The sequence below is a fragment of the Stegostoma tigrinum genome, chromosome 22 (genome assembly GCF_030684315.1).
Source record: "Stegostoma tigrinum isolate sSteTig4 chromosome 22, sSteTig4.hap1, whole genome shotgun sequence".
NCBI lineage: Eukaryota > Metazoa > Chordata > Chondrichthyes > Orectolobiformes > Stegostomatidae > Stegostoma > Stegostoma tigrinum.
Genome location: NC_081375.1, coordinates 3,997,315 through 4,018,151, shown reverse-complemented (window position 1 = coordinate 4,018,151; position 20,837 = coordinate 3,997,315). Strand labels below are relative to the sequence as shown.

General features: G+C 43.1%; 1 protein-coding gene across 2 annotated transcripts in view; it reads left to right on the top strand.

Annotated features, from left to right (window-relative positions):
• The first annotated feature begins 210 nt into the window (after positions 1–210).
• suz12b (SUZ12 polycomb repressive complex 2 subunit b) overlaps positions 211–20,837 on the top strand; it is a 59,525-nt gene continuing 38,898 nt past the window's right edge. The window contains exons 1-3 of one of the 2 annotated variants that reach the window (XM_048555062.2): positions 211–521; positions 1,356–1,402; positions 1,688–1,752. In XM_048555062.2, the coding sequence (XP_048411019.1) occupies positions 422–521; positions 1,356–1,402; positions 1,688–1,752 (212 nt within the window). In that variant the 5' untranslated portion in view covers positions 211–421. Of the gene's footprint in view, positions 522–917; positions 1,009–1,355; positions 1,403–1,687; positions 1,753–20,837 lie in introns of those variants that run through there. The other variant, XM_048555064.2, reaches the window with a different exon arrangement.

Below are 20,837 nucleotides of genomic sequence, written 5' to 3'. Positions count from 1 at the left end.
GAAAACGGTTCAAGGAGAGCGAGCGGCAAAAAAAACCCCTGGCGGGCGCCGCTGCAACCGAACTTGCTGGCGGGAAGCCGGCTCTGAGTGGCGCTGCCATCCGCCAATGGAGCTCGGGAGGCTGCCCCGTCCGGCGGGGCGCATGGCCAATGATGAGAGAGAACGGTCAGGGAGGCGGGAAGATGGGTGGGACGTCCGGTTCTTTGGGGGTGGGGGGAGAAGGGGGTAGGGAAAGCCGCCCCCAGGTTTGGTTGAGGCCGGCGGTATAAAATCATCGGGTGGAAAATTCTCTGGTTTTTCCTTTCCCCCCACCCCCCCTTCATTCCATCGTCCTCCTCCACCGGCCGACATCCGCTGCCCTTCCCCCTGTCCCTCTCTGAGGGAATTACCCCCTCCTTCCCTTCGAGCTGCTGACTCCGCCATGGCTCCTCACAAACACGGAGGGGGGAAAAATGCTGTAAGGAAGCCCAAGATTGACCAAATCCAGGCCGACCACGAGCTTTTCTTGCAGGCCTTCGAGAGTAAGTGATGGCTTATATACATGTATATGTAGATAAATCCAAAACGATAGAAACCCTTTTGTACAAAACCTTCAAAATGAACATCCCCTTCTGAAATTATTAAATTCTCCCCCTTTTTTGTTCCTTCCCAGCGTTTCTACAATAATCGCGTTTATTTACCCGGCTCCTGTCAGTCTTACTCTCTCCACCCCCCCCCCCCCCCCACCTCCCGGCTTCTGTCACTCTTCTTCCCCGGGTGCCGGCTCCGTCTGGCGGTAAACACCGAGGATTCGGCTCCACACTAGGCCGCGTTACCGTGCAAAGTAACGTGTTCCCCGGCTCAGCTGTCCATGCAGAGAGCCTGAGACAGCATTCCCGCCGATTCCAGGTTCTCTCTCTTCCACCCCCCCCCCCCTCCCCTCCAGTAGAGGATGGGAGGGGGCGTGTTGCTGGCGGCCTGGCTTGCTCCGAATCCCAGCTCCTTTCAAACAAAAATGCGATCTTTAAGGTGTGAGCAAAGAAAGGTGCCGGGGTTGCGCGCCTCTGAGCTTGAATGGATCGTGTCCCTTCGCGATTCTCGTGTTAGAAATCCAACCTGTAAGATTCGGGGCTGGTGGTGGGGAACGGGGTTGTTGGTAACAACTCAAAATAAAACCATAACTCCCTCCTCTGCTTTGGTTTGCAGCGCTTCCAAAATGCGCTCTTTTACCGGTAAAAGAACCCACCCATGTTTTAACTTCGGAAGTTAACTAGAAGATCCTTGGTTTGTATTTCGCGAATGCTTCCAGGAGAAGGTTGGGAGGTGAAAAGCTGGTTAAGATTGTGACACACATTCGTTCCCTTTCTTTTTCTCAGAGCCAACTCAAATTTACAGATTTCTCCGAACCAGAAACCTCATAGCAGTAAGTTTTTGAGCTAAATTTGATGTAGACTCATTTGTCGGAGATCGTGGTATTTGGGAAAAGGGCGTTATGCTATCTAATGTACTCCTAAATGCTAACGTACTAATATAGTCAGTGTTGATACCCGTTTCTCGTTATTTTAAAACCATACGTCTCGTAAATTGCCACTTTTTAAATGTAATGATTTCGAATTTATTTACTAAATCACTTATGCGAATACTGATTCCCGATCTTTACGCAATGAAGCCTATGGCAGTATTCTGACGAATCTGTTCTGGATTTCAGCCCATCTTTTTGCACAGAACTCTTACGTACATGTCACACCGGTTATCAAGAACAAATGCCAAAAGGTAATTTCTTGCTTTTGTAATGTTATTTCTGAGGCTCAAAGGAACACAAAATATCCTCGTTGTGTTTGTGTTAATTGTGTTTTGTTGATCTGTAGCAAGTAGCCACAAGCAGTCTTTAACTCTTCATGGTTTGAAATATCAAATGGGAAAGAATTGCCCTCAGATGTAGAGTAAGTCTGATTTTTTTCACCCGAGATTTAGGGGCTTGTTAAGCCTCTATGCACATTGCAAGCTGGTCTGTCCTTTTCTGATGCTTAATTGAATCCATTTGATCAAAGCCCATCTGTCTTGGTGCCTGATATAGAAAAGTGTCGAACATGAAGGGCAAATGCATAACTGAGTCATGAAATGATGTTTGACTGATAGCATTTTAGCTACAGTTAAAGGAGCAGAAGTCTGACTTGTCTAAGCTGAATGAGCTTGGTGTTAAGTTTATGAAAATTTATTTAGTGTTGAATTATAGATGTGGGAAGTAGTTAAAAATTATCTCTTGATATTCATCAATTGTAGACTTTAGTACATACGTTGTGGATTGAACTTCAAAGAAATTGAAAGATGTAGACTGCAAATTTAATGCTAGTTCCCTGATGTAAGCTTGTCAGGACTGGGTGTCCATGAGCTGTCAAGATGAATATAATGTTGGGAATCAATTGTAAATGGTTCTTCTATTTGATCTTTGAGTGTATGCAGTGATATGATTCAGAATCACTGCCAGCGTAATTAAGGACTGACTTGCTCACAGTTAAAGGAGCAGAAGTCTGATTTTTTGACTTGTATTTTGAGAATTTTTGAAGTAAATGAAGCTTTTTAATGTGTTGTGACTCCTTCCTTTTAACTCTTAAACTCAGTGCAGGAATTTAAGATTTGCACTTTTCTTTTTGTAACCAGGTTCTTCCTTCGCCATGTATTGCCAGGTATAAGTTGTTGTTTACAGTAGCTTCTGCAAATTGAGCATGGGCCATTCAAGCTTAGCAATTGATTATTTTTTGGTGCAGTTCTGATAGTTGTTTATTGAAGAAGGAAATGCTGGTGGAAATAAAATTTTCAATGTAACTTGGTAATGTATTGACTGTTTTATGTCATTGCACAATATTTAATACAGTTTCAGTTTTCCTGGCAGTTTTCCATACAAGTACTGGTTTATTTGTTTAAATGCTTTAAAAAGTGTTCGAGCAATCTCCAATGTAAATTCATTAACTGTGAACCGGAAGTTGAAATTATTTGAAGAACTAAATGCTTCTTGTTCCCATCCTTTTTGTGATCCGCAATGTAACTTTTTCATAGAATCATAGAGTGCAGACAAGGGCCTTCAGTAGATCGAGTCAGTACAGCCTAAAAATATATTACAACCTACTCTCGTGCAATTTCCTCACAGTAGGCCTATGCCCTTGAATATTATGACATTTCAAATGCTTGTGCAAGCACATTTTGAAGTGTGAGGTTTCCAGCCTCAAGTGCCCTCTCAGGTTGTGCATTGCAGTCCCCCATCACCCTCTGGGTGAAAGGGTTTTTCCATAAATCTCTTGTAAACCTCCTTGCCTCCCATTTTAAAATACAATAGAATATCTCTTATTGTACCCCTGTGCTTGCGGACATGTTACAGGAATACAGTGAAAAGTTTACAATGTCCTCTCTCATGGCAACATTCTAGATGCAAATTACCCAGGTTCAAATCATAGATACAAAGAAAGAATAAAAAGAAAAGTTGCACTACTTTACTGTGATTCATATTGTAAGTTAGAAATAAGGCACGTTTAGAAGGATAAACATATATTGTCAGATAAACATTACGTTGCTGTAGCTTAGCACAGGGACTTCTACATGTGGAATGACTGGCCTCGCAAGATCCTGACTGCCTGCACCAGAACTCTGTGTAACGACTATCCCCGTTTTGTACCCACTCTGTCCCAGCTCTGTTGCTCTGGGCCTCTGACCCGCTCCATGCTGGCTCTTGGCTGCTCCCTTGATATTTGCAAATATTTATTAGAAAGATAATGCCTATATTTAAAAGGGGAAGGAGACAAAAGTAGAAAAGTACGGGCTGATTAGCTAATATCTTGACAGACATTTAGCTATTGAGGTTGTATTAGCCAGAAAATGTTCAAGGTATTCAGGTAGAGTCAACGTGGTTTTTAAAAATTGTTTAACTTTTAGTCTAAAGTTCTTCGAAGAAATGAAATGTTATGAATAAGGGGAAAGCTGTGGATGTAATGTACTATTATTTCCAGAAGTCATTTGATAAGATGCCACATTAAACATAGTGGAAAATAACACATCATGGTGTAAACAGTAGCATTGGTATAGCATTTCCCACATGTAGATGACTTGCCTGTTAGCAAGCCATAATAGACATCAATGGGTAATTCTTTGGCAAGATTTAACAAGTGGTGTGCCGTTCAGGTCAGTGCTGTGACTTCAATTGTTTACAGTTTATGTGAATGACTTGGATGAAGGGATGGAAAGTACAGTTGCCAAATTTGCTAATTAGAAAGAAAGGTAGGAAAGTAGACTGTGAAGAGGATACAAAGTTACAAAAAATATATAGATAGGATAAGTTAGTAGGGAAAGATGGGGCAAATAGAGTAGGATGTGAGAAAATATGAAATTTGCCTACTTTGGCAGGAAGAATTTAAAAAAAAAGCATCCTAGGTCAGAGATTGCATAGTTCTGAGATACAGAGGGTGTGGTAACCTAGTGAATGAATTACAAAATGTTAGCAAGTAATTAGAAAAGCTGAAAGAATATTATCAATTATCTTAAGGGGAATTCAGTACAAAATCAGGGAGGTTATGCTTCAGTTATACAGGGCACCGGTGAGGCTATTTGTAGAGTTGTTCATTTAATTTGCTCGTGGGGGAGGGATTAGCATTTATTGTTCATCCCTTGTTGCCCATGGGAATGTGGTGGTGAACTGCCACCTTGAATAACTGCAGGTCATATGCTGCCAGTAGACCCATAGTGCTGTTGGGGTGGAAATTCCAGAGTTTTGACCCTGAACAAGTGACATTGAAGGAGCAGTGCTTGGATTTCCAGGTGGCTTAGAAGGGAGCTTGCATTTGGTGTTCCTTTTGCTGTTGTCCATCTTCTGGGTAGAATTGTTTGTGGTTTTGGAAGATGCTTTCTAAGGATCTTTGAATTTTTGTAGTGAATTTTGAGATAGTAACGCTCACTAACAGTATACTGGTATAGTAACGGTTTGTGAATGTGATGCCAGTCAAACAGGCTACTTTGTCCTGGATGGTGTCAAAACTTCTTCCATGTTGTAGGAGCTGGACTCATCTCGGCAAATGGGGAGTATTCCATCATACTCCTGACTTGTGCCTTGTAGATGGTGGACAAGTTTTGGGAAGTCAGGAGGTGAGTTACTCGCTGCACTATTCATAAGGCAGTGATAACAAGGTGTGGAGCTGGATGAGCACAGCAGGTCAAGCAGCATCCAAGGAGTAGGAAAGCTGATGTTGCAGGTCTAGACCCTTCTTCAGAAATGGAGATAACCTTGTTATCTCAGATTCTACAGCATCAGCAGTTCCCACTGTCTCATAAGTCGGTGACCTATTCTTGTAGCCACTGTATTTATCTGGCAAGTCCATTTGAATTTCTGGTTAATGATAACCCCCAGGTCAGAGGATTCAGTGATGGAGATGCCATTGAATGTCAAGGGCAGTAGTTTGGATGTCCCTTGCTGGAGATGCTCACTGCCTGGCATTTGTGCGATGCAGATGTTACTTGGCATTTTTTAAACTAAGCCTGGATGTTGTTCAGGTCTTGTTGCATCTGTACATGGACTGCTTCATAATGTGAGGAGTTGTGAATTGTGCTAAACATTGCACAATTGTAGGCGAGCATTCCTCCTTCTGACCTTGGTGATTGACGATAGATCACTTGAAGCAGCTGAATATGATTGGACCTAGGACACTACCTGGCAGACCTCACGCAAAGATGTACAGCAACTGCAATGATTGACCTTGAATAAACAACCATCTTCATTGTATGACTTGAACCAGAGTGTCTACGAATGATATATTTGAAATGACTGAAATAAGTTTTCAATCAATGGGGTATTTGTTGATTGACTCTTGCCCATATATCTGCTTTGGAATTGATGGTATATTGATCTCATTTAGGCTCCTCAAAGACTGGTGTATTGCATGAACTTAAAAGGTGCAAGTTGTGGGTAAATATGAAATACCATAGAGAGTAGTAAGGGAATAGAACGCTTTGCCTGCAATGCTAGTAGATTCGCCAACTTTAGGTACATTTTAAGTCGTCATTAGATAAGCATATGGACATACGTGGAATAGTGTGGGTTAGATGGGCTTGAAATCGGTATGACAGGTCGGCACAACATCGCGGGCCGAAGGGCCTGTACTGTGCTGTCATGTTCTATGTACCATAGCCATCATGAGTAAAGGGCCCATTCTTGAGCTGTAGAGTTTTATGACAAATGGACTATCAGATTGAGACATAGGTTTCCTGAACCCCACCACCTTCTAAAATGTAATCCTTGATGGCTTTTGCCAAATTTGCATTCATTGACCTATGTGGGATAAAGATGCTTTCAAACTTGCAATGAGAATATGATGCTGATCAACTGAAATAGTTTTGTATCTTAGATAAAATTAAGAAATTGGGCAAATTTCATAACACGGGGAAGAAATATTTTAAAATTATTTTGAAGTTATATCATTTTAAGTGTAAACAGGAAACCATAGGGACAATTTTTGATAATTGGAGATATTTGCAGGAATCTGGTTGTTTTGATTCCTGACCCATGCAATGATATCCCAGTTTGGCTCTTATAATCATACCCCTGCAGATAATTTAGTAATTTGAAATGTGAAGTGTTTTTCTGAAAATGCTTACTACTGATGTCATTTTTTTAGGTGAAACTATTGAATGGTTTTTCTTAGGCATTTAGCAACCCTCTAGCACAGTGACATAGGTTGTTTTTTTCTGTCTGACATTTTGTAAAATATTTAGCTTCAATTTAGCAGTCTTATGGCCTAACACTCACTTCTGAGAAGTGCTGCATAAACATGTCCAAAATGGTTGGATGATTTGAGCTAATAGATTTTAAGTTTTTGAAATCTGACATTTCTTATTTATTAGTGAGTTGAGTTGTGGCATTATTTAGCGCGGTTGCTAATTTAATTTATCTGGACCCGATTTTTAAAACATGGAACTAAATCAGTGAGCTGTTTGTGCTCACTGTTCATTATCCAGTTGTCATTCAGTAGCCCCTTCCTACTGTCTAATGTCAAGTGTATTCACTGTGTATCCACTCTGGTTACATTGTTCTTCAATGTCATACTTGAAGTGCAGATTTGCAACCAATTAATATTGCTGCTTCTTCCCCCTCATTTATATTGTTTTAATTTATTGCTGTGAAGCTTTCTGATGTTCTATTATACATGGTTTCATTTAGGATGGAATTATTAGTCTTGTTACTTAATTGAGAGGCATTTGATAGGAATACCAGATTGCGCGAAGGTTAGTTGCTGTCAACAATGATAAGCTCTTCCCATGATCTAATGGTAGAAGGATTCATTTTTTGTGCGAGGGATGCTAGAGAAATGTGAGAAAGAACACTGTCATGCAACAAGTGGTAATTATCTAGATCTTGCTGCCATGAGGCTGGTGGGAGGGGAAACAGTCTATTATTTAAAAAGAAAATTGCATGGGCCCTTGAAGCATAAACTTTGTAGGGCTACAGGAGTTGAGCTGGGTATGGGACTGACTGGATTGTTCCTTGCGGAGCAATAGTGGCCTCTGTGCCATAAATGACTCTCGACTTTGGGATTCAGGTCAATTTGCACTGGCCTAGGTGATCTCATTTGAATTTATTATTTGGGAATGGTGGGCTCATAAATGTAATCTGTAACCTTTATTGGATGCATTTAATTCTGTTTTAAACTTTTAAACAAAATCGATCATTTTAGTTTAAAGCTCTTCATTTGGAGCTGATGAGAGTTGAATGCGTATGAAGTTTTCCCTGCTTATAACTTGTCTGATAGATTTAGAATTGAACTGTTTTGCCGATAAGGTTTAAGTTCAATTCTTTGTCTTTTGTGTTGACCTCGTCCTAAGTGGTCCTATCTGCAGTCTCTAAAAGTACATAGATGCACAGTGAGCATTGAGATTAGCTTGGCTGTGCAGTCTCCTTTTTATCTGAGCATTCTACCTTACTGATTGTTAGAGCTTGTGTGTGGACGTCTCCTTGCGCAAGTTACCAGAGTGAAAGCAGCACCTGTGGAAGTGTGCTCATGCAGTGAGATGACATTTGAAGTTAGGCTCCTCAATTGTACTACAGCTGCTTGTGCTGTTCCCATTCTAATTGCAGTTTAGTATATAATTGTCTCGTATTATCTTATGATGTGTGTCTTCAATTAATTATATAATGTTTATCTCAACATCAGAACTAGTAAACTGCTTTGCAGCCAATTAGGGTGGTCAATAACATAAGAACTAGGAGCAGGGGTAGGCCATTTGGCCCCGCAAGCCTGCCCTGCCATTTAATAAGATCATGGCTGATCTTTGAGACTCAGTTCCACTTACCCGCCCACTCACCATAATCTTTAATTCCTTTACTGTTCAAAAATTTATCTAGCCTTGCCTTAAAAATGTTCAGTAGGTAGCTTCAACCGCTTCACTGGGCAGGGAATTCCACAGGTTCACAGCCCTTTGGGTGAAGAAGTTCCTCCTGACCTCAGTCTGACATCTGCTTCCCTTTATTTTGAGGCAATGCCCTCTAGTCCTAGTTTCACCCGCTAGCGGAAACAACCTCCCTGCCTCCATCTTATCTATTCCCTTCATAATCTTGTATGTTTCTCTAAGATCTCCCCTCATTCTTCTGAATTCCAGTGAGTATAGTCCCAGTCTACTCTGCCTTTCCTCATAATCCAACCTTCTCAACTCTGGAATCAGCCGAGTGAATCTCCTCTGCACCCCCTCCAGTGCTAGTATATCTCTTCTCAAGTAAGGAGACCAAAACTGCACACGGTACTCCAGGTGTGGCCTCGCCATGACCCTGTACAGCTGCAACATAGCTTCCCTGTTTTTAAACTCCATCCCTTGAGCAATGGCAGACAAAATTCCATTTGTCTTTTTAATCACCTGCTGCACCTGCAGTCCCACCTTCAGCGATTCATTCAGAAAGACACCAAGTCCCTTTGCGCAGCAGCATGCTGCAGTTTTTTGCCATTTAAAACATAGTCCATTTTGCAGTTATTCCTACCAAAATGGATGACCTCACTCATCAACATTCTACTCCATCTGCCAGACTACTAGACTATCTGTATCCCTCTGCAGACTGTGTCTTCTGCATACTTTGCTGTACCACTCACCTTAGTGTCATCTGCAAATTTTGACATGTCCCACTTAGTCCCCAACTCCACATCATCTATGTAAATTGTAAACAATTGAGGCTCCAACAATGATCCCTGAGGCACACCACTAGCCACTGACAGCCAACCAGAAAAACACCCATTTATCCCTACTGTTAGCTTTCTACTGGTCAACCAGTCCTCTGTCCAAGCCAGTATATTGCCTCTAATACTGTGCAACTTTATCTTGTGTGGCACCTTGTCAAATGCCTTCTAGAAATCCAGATACACCACATCCATTGGTTCCCCATTGTGTACCATGCAAGTAATGTCCTCAAAGAATTCCACCAAATTAGTTAAACATGACCTACCCTATATGAACCCATGCTGGGTGTTCCCATTGGGACAATTTACATCCAGATGTCTTGCTATTTCTTCCTAAATGATAGATTCAAGCATTTTCCCCACTACTGAAGTTAAGCTACCTGGCCCGTAGTTAACTGCTTTTTGTCTACTTTCTTTTTCAAACAGTGGTGTCACATTGGCTGTTTTCCAATCTGCGGGAACCACCCCAGAGTCCAGTGAATTTTAGTAAATAATTACTATACGTTTGCTATTTCCCCCATTACTGTCTCAGTACCCTGGATGCATTTCATCAGGGCCAGGAGACTTGTCTACCATTAGCCCCATTAGTTTGCCCAGCACTACCTCCTTAGTGACAATGATAGTTCCTAGGTCCTCACCTGCTATAGCCTTCTTGCTATTAGTTTTCAGCATGTTATTTCGTGTCTTCCACTGTGAACACGATACAAAATAACTGTTTAATGTCTCGGCTATTTCCTCATTCCCAATTACTAAATTAGCCTTCTCATCCTCTAAAGGACCAGTGTTTGCCTTTGCCACTCTTTTACGATTGACATATTTAGAAACTTTTGCTGCCTGTTTTTATATTCTGAGCTAGTTTACTCTCATCTATCTTTTCTTTATAACTCTTTTTGTGGCTTTCTGTTGGCCTTTAAAGATTTCCCAGTCTACTAGTTTCTCGCTACTTTTTGCTTATTCGTGTTTTTTTTTCAATCTGATACTTTCCTTTATTTCCTTAGACATCCATGGCTGGCTCTCGCTTTTCCTACAGTTCTTACTTATCACTGGAATATACTTGTGCTGAGCACTGTGAAAAATAGTTTTGAAAGTCCTCCACTGTTCCTCAATTGACACACCATAAAGTTTTTGCTCCCGTTCTATCTTAGCTAACTCCTTCCTCATTCCTTTGTAGTCTGCTTTGTTTAAGCACAGGACACAGGTACTGGATTTAACCTTCTCACGCTCCATCTGTATTTTAAATTCGACCATACTGTGATCGCTCCTTCCGAGAGGATCCCTAACTGTGAGATCGTTAATTATCCCTGTCTCATTACACAGGACTAGATCTAGGATAGCTTGCTCCCTCGTAGGTTCCGTTACATATTGTTCAAAGACGTTAACACTGATGCATTCTATGAACCCCTCCTCAAGGCTGCCGTGACTGACCTGGTTTGACCAATCGATATGTAGATTAAAATCCCCCATGATAATTGCTGTACCACTTTTCCATGCATTAGCTATTTATTGGCTCTAAATGAGTTTCATACTCCTATAAAATCTAGGGCTCTTGTGATGCTGTGGTATTTTCCCCACTTCAGGGCCCGAAAGCTTGGGTTCAGGCCCACTTCCTCTAGGGGTGCCTAAGAGTTATTCAGTTAGTCCCACTCTCCAGCCCTATCTACATAGCCCTTTAGAGAGTGGGACTAGCTGGGTATCTCTTGGATGCTCTGGGGGTGGGGGTCGTGGGTGGGAAAAATCTGCATTTCCACTTGAGTGCTGCAGTAGTCCATAAGCCGTAGGAGTGGAAGTAAGGCCATTCGGCCCATCAAGTCCACTGTGCCATTTAAATCACGGCTGGGCATTTCAACACCACTTCCCTGCACACTCCCCATAGCCCTTGATTCCTTTTGAGATCAAGAATTTGTCGATCTCTGCCTTGAAGGCATCCAACGTCCCGGCCTCCCCTGCACTCTGCGGCAATGAATTCCACAAGCCCACCACTCTGACTGAAGAAGTGTCGTCTCATTGCAGTTTTAAATTTACCCCCTCTAATTCTAAGGCTGTGCCCACGGGTCCTAGTCTCCCTGCCTAACGGAAACAACTTCCTAGCATCCACCCCTTCTAAACCATACATTATCTTGTAAGTTTCTATTAGATCACCCCTCAACCTTCTAAACTCTAATGAATACAATCCCAGGATCCTTAGCCGTTCATCATACGCTAAACCTACCATCCCAGGGATCATCCGTGTGAATCTCCGCTGGACACGCTCCAGGGCTAGTATGTCCTTCCTGAGGTGTGGGCCCCAAAATTGGACACAGTATTCTAAATGGGGCCTAACTAGAGCTTTATAAAGTCTCAGAAGCACATCGCTGCTTTTATATTCCAACCCTCTTGAGATAAATGACAACATTACATTCGCTTTCTTAATTATGGACTCTACCTGCAAGTTAACCTTTAGAGAATCCTGGACCAACACTCCCAGATCCCTTTGCACTTCTGATTTGCGAATTTTCTCACCGTTTAGAAAATAATCCATGCCTGTATTCTTTTTTCCAAAGTGCAAAACCTCACATTTACTCACTTTGAATTTCATCAGCCATTTCCTGGACCACTCTCCTAAACTGTCTAAATCTTTCTGCAGCTACCCCAACTCCTCAGTACCACCTGCCTGTCCACCTATCTTCGTATCATCGGCAAATTTTGCCAGAATGCCCCCAGTCCCTTCGTCCAGATCATTAATATATAAGGTGAACAGCTGCGGCCCCCACACTGAATCCTGCAGGACACTACTCGTCACCGGTTGCCATTCCGAGAAAGAGCCTTTTATCCCAAATCTCTGCCTTCTGTCAGACAGCCAAACCTCAATCCAAGCCAGTAGCTCACCTCGAACACCATGGGCCCTCACCTTGCTCAGCAGCCTCCCGTGAGGCACTGTATCAAAGGTCTTTTGGAAGTCTAGATAGTTAACATCTACTGGGTTTCCCTGGTCTAACATACTTGTTACCTCTTCAAAGAATTCTAACAGGTTTGTCAGGCACGACCTCCCCTTAATAAAACCATTCTGACTTGTTTTAATCTGACCCTGCACTTCCAGGAATTTAGAAATCTCATCCTAGTCTCCTCACATCAACCATGAGGTTTGAGTTGAAGTCCCACCAGCCCTGGAGATGAGCCATAATATGCACGAGCAAGTTGATTGGAAATATGGGTACATGTGGTACAGTGATGGTGTTGCTACATGCAGACCAAAAGAACAAAGAAGATTACAGCACAGGAATGGGCCCTTCGGCCCTCCACGCCTGTGCCGATCCAGATCCTCTATCTAAACCTGTCGCCTATTTTCCAAGGATCTGTATCCCTCTGCTCCCTGCCCATTCATTTATCTGTCTAGATAAATCCTAAATGATGCTAACGTGCCCACCTCTGCTAGCAATACGTTCCAGGCACTCACCACCCTTTGCGTAAAGAGCTTTTCATGCATATCTCCCTCAAACTTTTCTGCTCGCACCTTGAAATCGTGACCCCTAGTAATTGAGTCCCCCCACTCTTATGCGTTGGGGGGGTGGGGGGAAAGCTGCTTGCTGTCCACCCTGTCTATATCTCTCATGATTTTGTAGACCTCAGTCAGGTCCCCCCTCAACCTCCGACTTTCCAACATAAATAATCCTAATTTACTCCAACCTCCCTTCATGGCTAGTGCCCTCCATACCAGACAACATCCTGGTGAACCTCCTTTGCACCCTCTCCAAAGCATCCACATCCTTTTGGTAATGTGGCAACCAGAATTGTACACGGTATTCCAAATGTGGCCGAACCAAAATCCTATACAACTGTAACATGACCTGCCAACTCTTGTACTCAGTACCCCATCTGATGAATGAAAGCATGCTGTATTCCTTCTTGACCAGTGTTGCCACCTTCAGGGTACAATGGATCTGAACAACCATATCTCTCTGCATCAATTTTCTCCAGGGCTTTTCCATTTACCTTATAGTTCGCTCTTGAATTGGATCTTCCAAAATGCATCACCTTGCATTTGCCTGGATTGAACTCCATCTGCCATTTCTCTGCCCAACTCTCCAATCTATCTATATTCTGCATTCTTCGACAGCCCCCTTCACAATCTGCTACTCCACCAATCTTAGTGTCATCTGCAGACTTGCTAATCAGACCATCTATACCTTCCTCCTGACCATTTATGTATATCACAAACAACAGTGGCCCCAACATAGACCTCAGTGGAACAGCACTGGTCATAGTTCCACATTTTGAGAAACCCCCTTCCACTGCAACTATCTCCTGTTGCCCAGCCAGTTCTCTATCCATCTAGCTAGTATACCCTGGACCTACCTACCGTGGGGAACCTTATCAAATACCTTACTGAAGTTCATGTATATGACATCTTACAGCCCTTCCCTCATCTATCAACTGTGTCACTTTCTCAAAGAATTCTGTCAAATTGGTAAGACATGACCTTCTGTACACACAACCATGCTCCTATCACTAATAAGCCATTTTCTTCCAAACGTAAATAGATCCTATCCCTCAGTATCTTCTCCAGCACTTCCACCACCACTGACGTCAGGGTCACTGGCCAATAATTACATGGGTTATCCTTGCTACCCTTAAACAAGGGGACAACATTAGCAATTCTCCAATCCTCCTGGACCTCATCTGTGCACAAGGATGCTGCAAAGATATCTGTTAAGGCCCCAGCTATTTCCTCTCTCACTTCCCTGAACAACCTGGGAATAGATCCCACCTGGACCTGGGGTCTTGTCCACCCGAATGCCTTTGAGAACACCCAACACCGTGCCCCCCCGTACCAGAATCGCCGCTTATGCCGACTTGACCTAGAGTGATAAATACCTAGCCCTAAACAACATGTCCCCTTCCTCAGTGAATACCGACGCAAAGTACTCATTAAGAATCTGACTCCTCGCATAACGTCCCTCCATTGTCCTTGAGTTGGCCAACCCTTTCTCTAGTTACCCTATTGCTCCTTATGCACGAATAAAATGTTTTGTGATTTTCCTTAACCCTGTTTGCTAAGGATATTTCATGACCCCTTTTCATCCTCTTAATTCCACATTTCAGATTGCTCCTACTTTCTCCATATTCTTCCAAAGCTTAGTCTGTTTTCAGTCGCCTAGACCTTTTGCTTCCTTTTTCTGCTTTGCTAGTCTCACAATTTCACCTGGCATCCATGGTTCCCTAAGCTTGCCTTTTCTATCCCCCGTTTTGACAGGGACATGTCTGTCCTGCACTCTAATCAACCTCTCTTTAAAAGTCTCCCACATATCAAATGTGGATTTACCCTCAAACAACTGCTCCCAGTCCACATTCCCTATCTCCTGTCGAATTTTGCTATAGTTGGCCTTCCCCCAAGTTAGCATTCTTCCTTCAGGACCACTCTCGTCTTTGTCCATCAGTATTCTGAAAGTTAGAGAATTGTGATCACTATTCCCAAAGTAACCCCCTACTGAAACGTCAACCACCTGGTCGGGCTCATTCCCCAACACCAGGTCATGTATGGCCCCTTCCCGAGTTGAACTATTTACATACTGCTCTAGAAAACCATCCTGGATGCTCCTTACAAACTCTGCTCCATTCGAACCCCTAATATTAAGTGAATCCCAGGCAATGTTGAGAAAATTAAAATCTCCCATCGCCACCACCCTGTTGCTCCTACAACTTTCCATAACCTGTCTACATATTTGTATCTCTATCTCATGCTCACTGTTGGGAGGCCTGTAGTACAGCCCCAACATTGTTACCACACCCTTCCTTTTTCTGAACTCTGCCCATATTGCCTCATTGCTCAAGTCCTCCATAGTCCCTTCCTTCAGCACAGCTGTGGTATCCTCTTTGACCAGTAATGCGACTCCTCCTTTGCCTCCCTCTCCATCCTGCCTGAAGCATCTATATCCTAAGATATTTAGTTGCCAATCTTGCCCTTCCCTCAACCAAGTCTCAGTGATAGCAATAACATCATTCTCCCAGTACTAATCCAAGCCCTAAGTTCATCTGCCTAACCTACTACACTTCTCGCATTCAAACAAATGCACCTCAGACCACTTGTCCCTTTGCGTTCTTCATCTGCTCTCTGTCTGCTCTTCCCCTTAGTCACTATGACTTCATTATCTAATTCCTTACAGGCTTTAGTTACTACCTCCTTACTGTCTGCTAGCTGCCTCATTTGGTTTCCATCCCCCGCCACATTAGTTTCAACCCTCCCCACAGCATTAGCAAAAGCACCCCAGGACAATTGGTTCCAGCCCTGTACAGGTGTAGACCATCCAATTTGAAATAGTCCCACCTTCCCTAGAACTGACCCAATATTGCAAAAATCTCAACCCCTCCTGCACCATTCTCAAGCTACTCATTTGTCCTGTCTGTTCTTTCATTTCTACTCTGACTAGTACAGTGGCACTGGTAGCAATCCTGAGGTTACTACGTCTGAGGTCCTAGTTTTTAAACTTGGCTCCTGACTTCCTAAATTCTGCTCATAGGATTTCATCCCATTTATGCCTGTATGCACCACGACAGCTGGCTCTTCACTCTCCCTCTTCAGAATGGCCTGTAGTCGATCTGAGACATTCCTAACCTGGGAAGCAGTATATCGTTCAGGAATCTCATTTTTGACCACAGAACTGCCTATCTACCACCTTTCCAATTGAATCTCCTATGGTTATAGTCCTTCCACTCTTATTTTTTTTTCTGCCCTTCTGTAGAGCAGAGCCAGCCACGGTTCCATGAACCCTGCTACTGCTGCCTTTCCCTCATGAGCCATCTCCCCCAGCAGTATCCAAAACAGTATACCTGTTGTGGAGGGAGATGACCACAGGGGATACCTGCACTGCCTTCCTGCCTTTTCTCTGCCTTTTGGTCCCCCATTCCCTTTCTCTCTCAGCCATCCTAATCTGTGGTGTGACCAATTTGCTAAATGTGCTATCCACTACTTCCTCAGCATCACGGATGGTCCAAAGTGAGTACGTCCACACCTCCAGAGCCGTCACGTGGTCCAGCAAGAGGTGCAACTGTACACACTTCCTGCATGTGTGGGAGTTGGGGACATCACCCGCATCCCTGAGCTACCACATTGAGCAAGAGGAGCATAACACTGTTCTGGGATCTCCTGCCATTTTTACTCACCAGCTTAGCTTAGCCCTAATATAATATAAATAGATAAATGAATTGAAAAAAAAATTACCAATCACTACTTACCAGCTCGCGATGATTTTTTTGCAAAAAAGGAAGAAGAATAATCCTTATCAACACACCAGAGCCTCCGGTTTGGCCACTGCCCAAATATATCAGATCACTCACCTTCCCAGAGCGCAATTCGACCGCTCCCACTCAGATCCACTGTCGAAATGGAGAACTTACCTACCCGTCAGCAGCCCCCCTCACGACCACTCCCGCTGCTGCCGCAAAAAAATGGCCAGGTCCCATTTGCCATTTATTGGAGGTGTATAGTATCTGTTTGAACAAGTTGACTGAAGAGTCATTTTGGTTTTCTCAGTGGTTAGGATTTGCGTGGCCCAGGTTTGCCTTCTGTTTAGCGAATAAGTCTAGGACAACCTTCTGGTGCAATGGTAGTGCCATTGAGGTGTGTCGTAACATATTCAAGCAAAAAAGAAATGAGAACAGACAGAACTTGGATGCTTGGGATAATGTTTGTAATGCCTCCCTGTGAAAATACAAGTGAAAAAACAATGGCTTTCTAGAGTATGACACTTTTTTTTGTTCAGGAGCATACCATAGGGTATTCTTGATTCTTTGGATGTGAATATGACAAGGTGTCCGTCTTGATTACAGGGTTGTCCCCATTACCAGTTAAATAATTTCGTAAATAGATCTGTTGTCAGCTTTTGTGATTTGATGCCTTGGTTTGCTGTGCTTGAATGAATACCTGAAATGTTTAAATTGATTCTGAGAGATTGATCTCTTAATGAATCAGCTACTATTGATAGTATAAGTTCACTCCATCATTTGAAATAGACTCGCAATTGCTGTAAAATGTTTCTGGCCATCCTGAAGTTCTTTCGGTCATGTGAGATGCCGCTTTTTATTTAAAATTATTTTTTAAACGTTTCAATCTTATGAAAGAGGATAGGTCAAATGGTTTAACATGGAAATAATTTGAGCACTTCCCATACTTTGGCCACCCTTGAGATCCAAAACTAGTTCAGCTGTATAAATTACAGCCAAATGTTTGATAACAAAGATCTCTGCAAATCAGTTCTAGTATACAGATCAGTTTTGTTGTACTCATCTTCCTGTAGTAGCACCTGGAATTTTTTAAAAACACAACCATCAGCAATGTCTGTTACAGGTTCAACAGGTAGGCTAGTGGGCTAACACCAACTACATCTTTTGTAAACAGATCCATGGCATTCAAGCTAAAATCCCTTAATTAGCTTTGATAGATTGAATCACATCCCAATTGCTGGAAGCCCTGTCTGCAGCCAGGCCCTGCTTTCTCAACTTATTATCCAATTTTTTTTTAAGGAAAAGTGAAAAGCAGTCTTCAAAGACCTCAATCACTCCTTGAAGCACAACAGCATTCATCTGCCCACTCATGTTCCTCTCGGCTCAGATTAGTATGATCATGGCTGATTTGTGGCCTAATTCAAAATGCTTAGCTTGGGGCCATATCCCTTGATGTCTCTGCTTAATTTAAGAAACGCCTATTTCAGATTTCTATTTAACAATTGAATTATCTGCTGTTTGAGGAAGTGTGTTCTAAATCTTGACTGGATTTAGGTGTGCTATCTGACATCTCTCCTGAATAACCTGGCCCTAATTCTAAGTGGGTTTTAATTAGGGTTTGGTAAAACAGCAGCATGACGTATCCATCCTTGTACTCTAGTCCTTCTAAGAAAGCCAGCATTAGCTGCCTTGACTATTTTCTGGGATGGAGCAAGAACTGCAGATGTTGAAGTCAGAGTCAATACATTTCTGAGCTGGAGGAACACATCAGTTCAGGCAGCATCAGATGAGCAGGGAAGCCCCATAACGCATTGTGGATCAACAGAGGAGGGAATGTTGCGGGCGACATAAGTAGGATGAAGTCTGGGAGTGGAGCGCTTTATCTTGGGGCCGAGGAATTGGGAGTAAGAGATTGCATTCTTTTAGGAGGATGGCTGAGAGGAGGTGTACTCGAGGTAAATGTGGGAGTTGCTGGGTTTGAAATAGATGTTGCTGTTGAGACAGTTGCCAGCGATGGAGATGGAGAGGTCAAGAAATGGAGGAGAGGTAGTGGAGATGGTCCAGGTGAATTTGACGTTGGGGTGAAAGGTATTGATAAAGTTGAACTGTTCAAGCTCCTCATTGGAGCACAAGGCAATACTGATATAGTCATCAATGTAGTGGAGGAAGAACTGAGGGAATAGTGCCTGTGTAACAGCGGAGGAGAGACTGTTCCATGTATCCTGCGAAGACGCAGGCATTGCTCGGACCCATACGGATGCCCGTAGGCACGCCTTTAATTTGTAGGAAGTGTGAGGTGTTAAAGGAGAAGCTGTTGAGGGTAAGGACAACACCATTAAGCAGATGAGCGTGTTGGTAGAGGGGTCTGGTTGGGCCTGTGGGTGAGGAAGTGAAGGGCTTTTCGACCATAAGCATGGGATACAAGTATACATGGACTGGAAGTCCATGGTGAAGATGATATGTTGTGGGCCGGGTAATTGGAAGTCGTGGAGGGTGTGGGTAGTGTCCTGAACGTAGGGGTGTGGTTCCTGGACTGGGTGGGGGGTGAAGAGACAGAGTCGAGGTAAGCGGAGATGAGTTCAATGGGGCAGGAATAGGCAAAGACAATATGTCGAGCAGGGCAGTAAGGTTTGTGGATTTTGGGAAGGAGATAGAAATGGCCAGAGCTGTTTTGGGGGGATGATGAGGTTGGAGGCTATGGGTGGGAGGTCTCCTGAGGTGATGAGGTTATTGATGGTCTGGGAGATGGTTTGGTGATCAACAGTGCCAGTGGGAGTGGTAGGAGGAGATGTCAGAGTTGGTGCCTGGACTCTGCAATGTAGAAGTCAGTACGCCATACCTCAACAATGCAGCCCACCCGCCCCTGAAGTTGGGTTGGGGTGGAGGACTGAGTGTTCGAACCCAGAGGTTGAAGTGAGGCAGAGCGGTGGAGAGATTGAGATTGTTGCAATGGCAGTTGGAGAAGGAGATTGAGGAAGGATACAAGGCTGTGGGGTGGTGTCCAGCAGGATGGGGTTAGTTAAAGGTGGGAGAAGGGGTCTGCAGAGTATGGCCTAGACTCCTTGTCAAAGAAACAGGTGTGGAGTGGGAGGTGGTGGAGAAAGAGTTCAACATCCAGCATCCATGGGTGCAGGAGAATGCACATGAGTCTTTTGCTGAGAACTGACCATTCGTCCTCAGTGCAGGGGAGGTCTGGGGGATGGTGAATAATTTTTAAGGCATTGTGGACCAACGGAGGGGGATAGTTGTGGGCCTTGAAGTAGGAGGATATCTGGGAAGTCCAGGAGTGAAACGCTCCATTTTATTTGCTGTCAGAGATTATTTTCTGTTCTTGTTTGTGGCGTTTAAAGAGTTTTGCACCTGAACCCCCAAAACACATTGGGCATTTGCTGTATTTAATTTTGTGCCTTCTTAAAAAAAAAACACTCTGGTCTTTATCCTCCTTTTGTTCCAAAATGGATTCACATTTAATATTTGCATGAAGCAATGTATCAAGCCATATTGTATTTTAAGACCTGTTTTCTGATGAGGCAGAGCAGTGGCAGGGAAGGAGTAAAAAGCAAAAGTTCCACTTGGGATTTTGCTGCATTTTACTTCTAGGGATGACTTGGCTGGACAGCAATCACTAGTTCAGTCAAAAAGGCAAGAGCAGAAAAGAAGCAACCCTGAGTAGATGCCTCCTTTTTAAGGACAGTTCAGGTTAGTTTAACTTGTAGTAAAATGTACATACAGGGTGTGAAAAGCTGAATGTTCAGTGTAATTATTTTTGTTTTAACTTTGCAAAGTTTGTTTTAAATTGTGTTGCTGTATCATCGTAATTGACTGGGATATATATTTTTGTTGGGTATATTGGAGGAAATGCCAATGTAAATCCTGTTTAAATATTGCTAGTGGCAGCTTGGTATAACTTTATATTTGGAATTGAATGGTTGACAATTGCTCAGTAATCAAATGGCTACCTTATTGCTTGAGTAAAATAATAGGAAAAAATAGGGAATATCTGTACCAGTATAATTTGCGCTGTTCTTTTGTTAACTTCCTCAAAACCTGTCTTTTTCTGCTGTAATTGTCTATCTCCTGTGGCGTGTATTGTGACAATACGAAAAGTTCTATGTACTATTTTAAGGTAAAATGTATTCAGTTTTCTGTTAGCTTTACTACTATTTGCACAAAACTAAATCCACTCCTTCTGACACAGCTGTAAGAACCTTTTTTGAGAAAAACTTTACACTAAAATGAATGTTTTAAGTGGGAGGAGCTCAGGGCTCCTTGTTGGAGAATCTTGAATGATGCGCCAAAGACACTGGATCTGTTAGCTTTTGTCTTGGTCGATTATCATCATAGAAGATAGTCATAGAATCCCTGCAGTGTGAAAACAGGCCCTTTTGACCCAATAAGTCCAAACTGACTCTCTGAACATCTCACCCAGATCCATCCCCCTATAACCCACCCAGTGCTCAC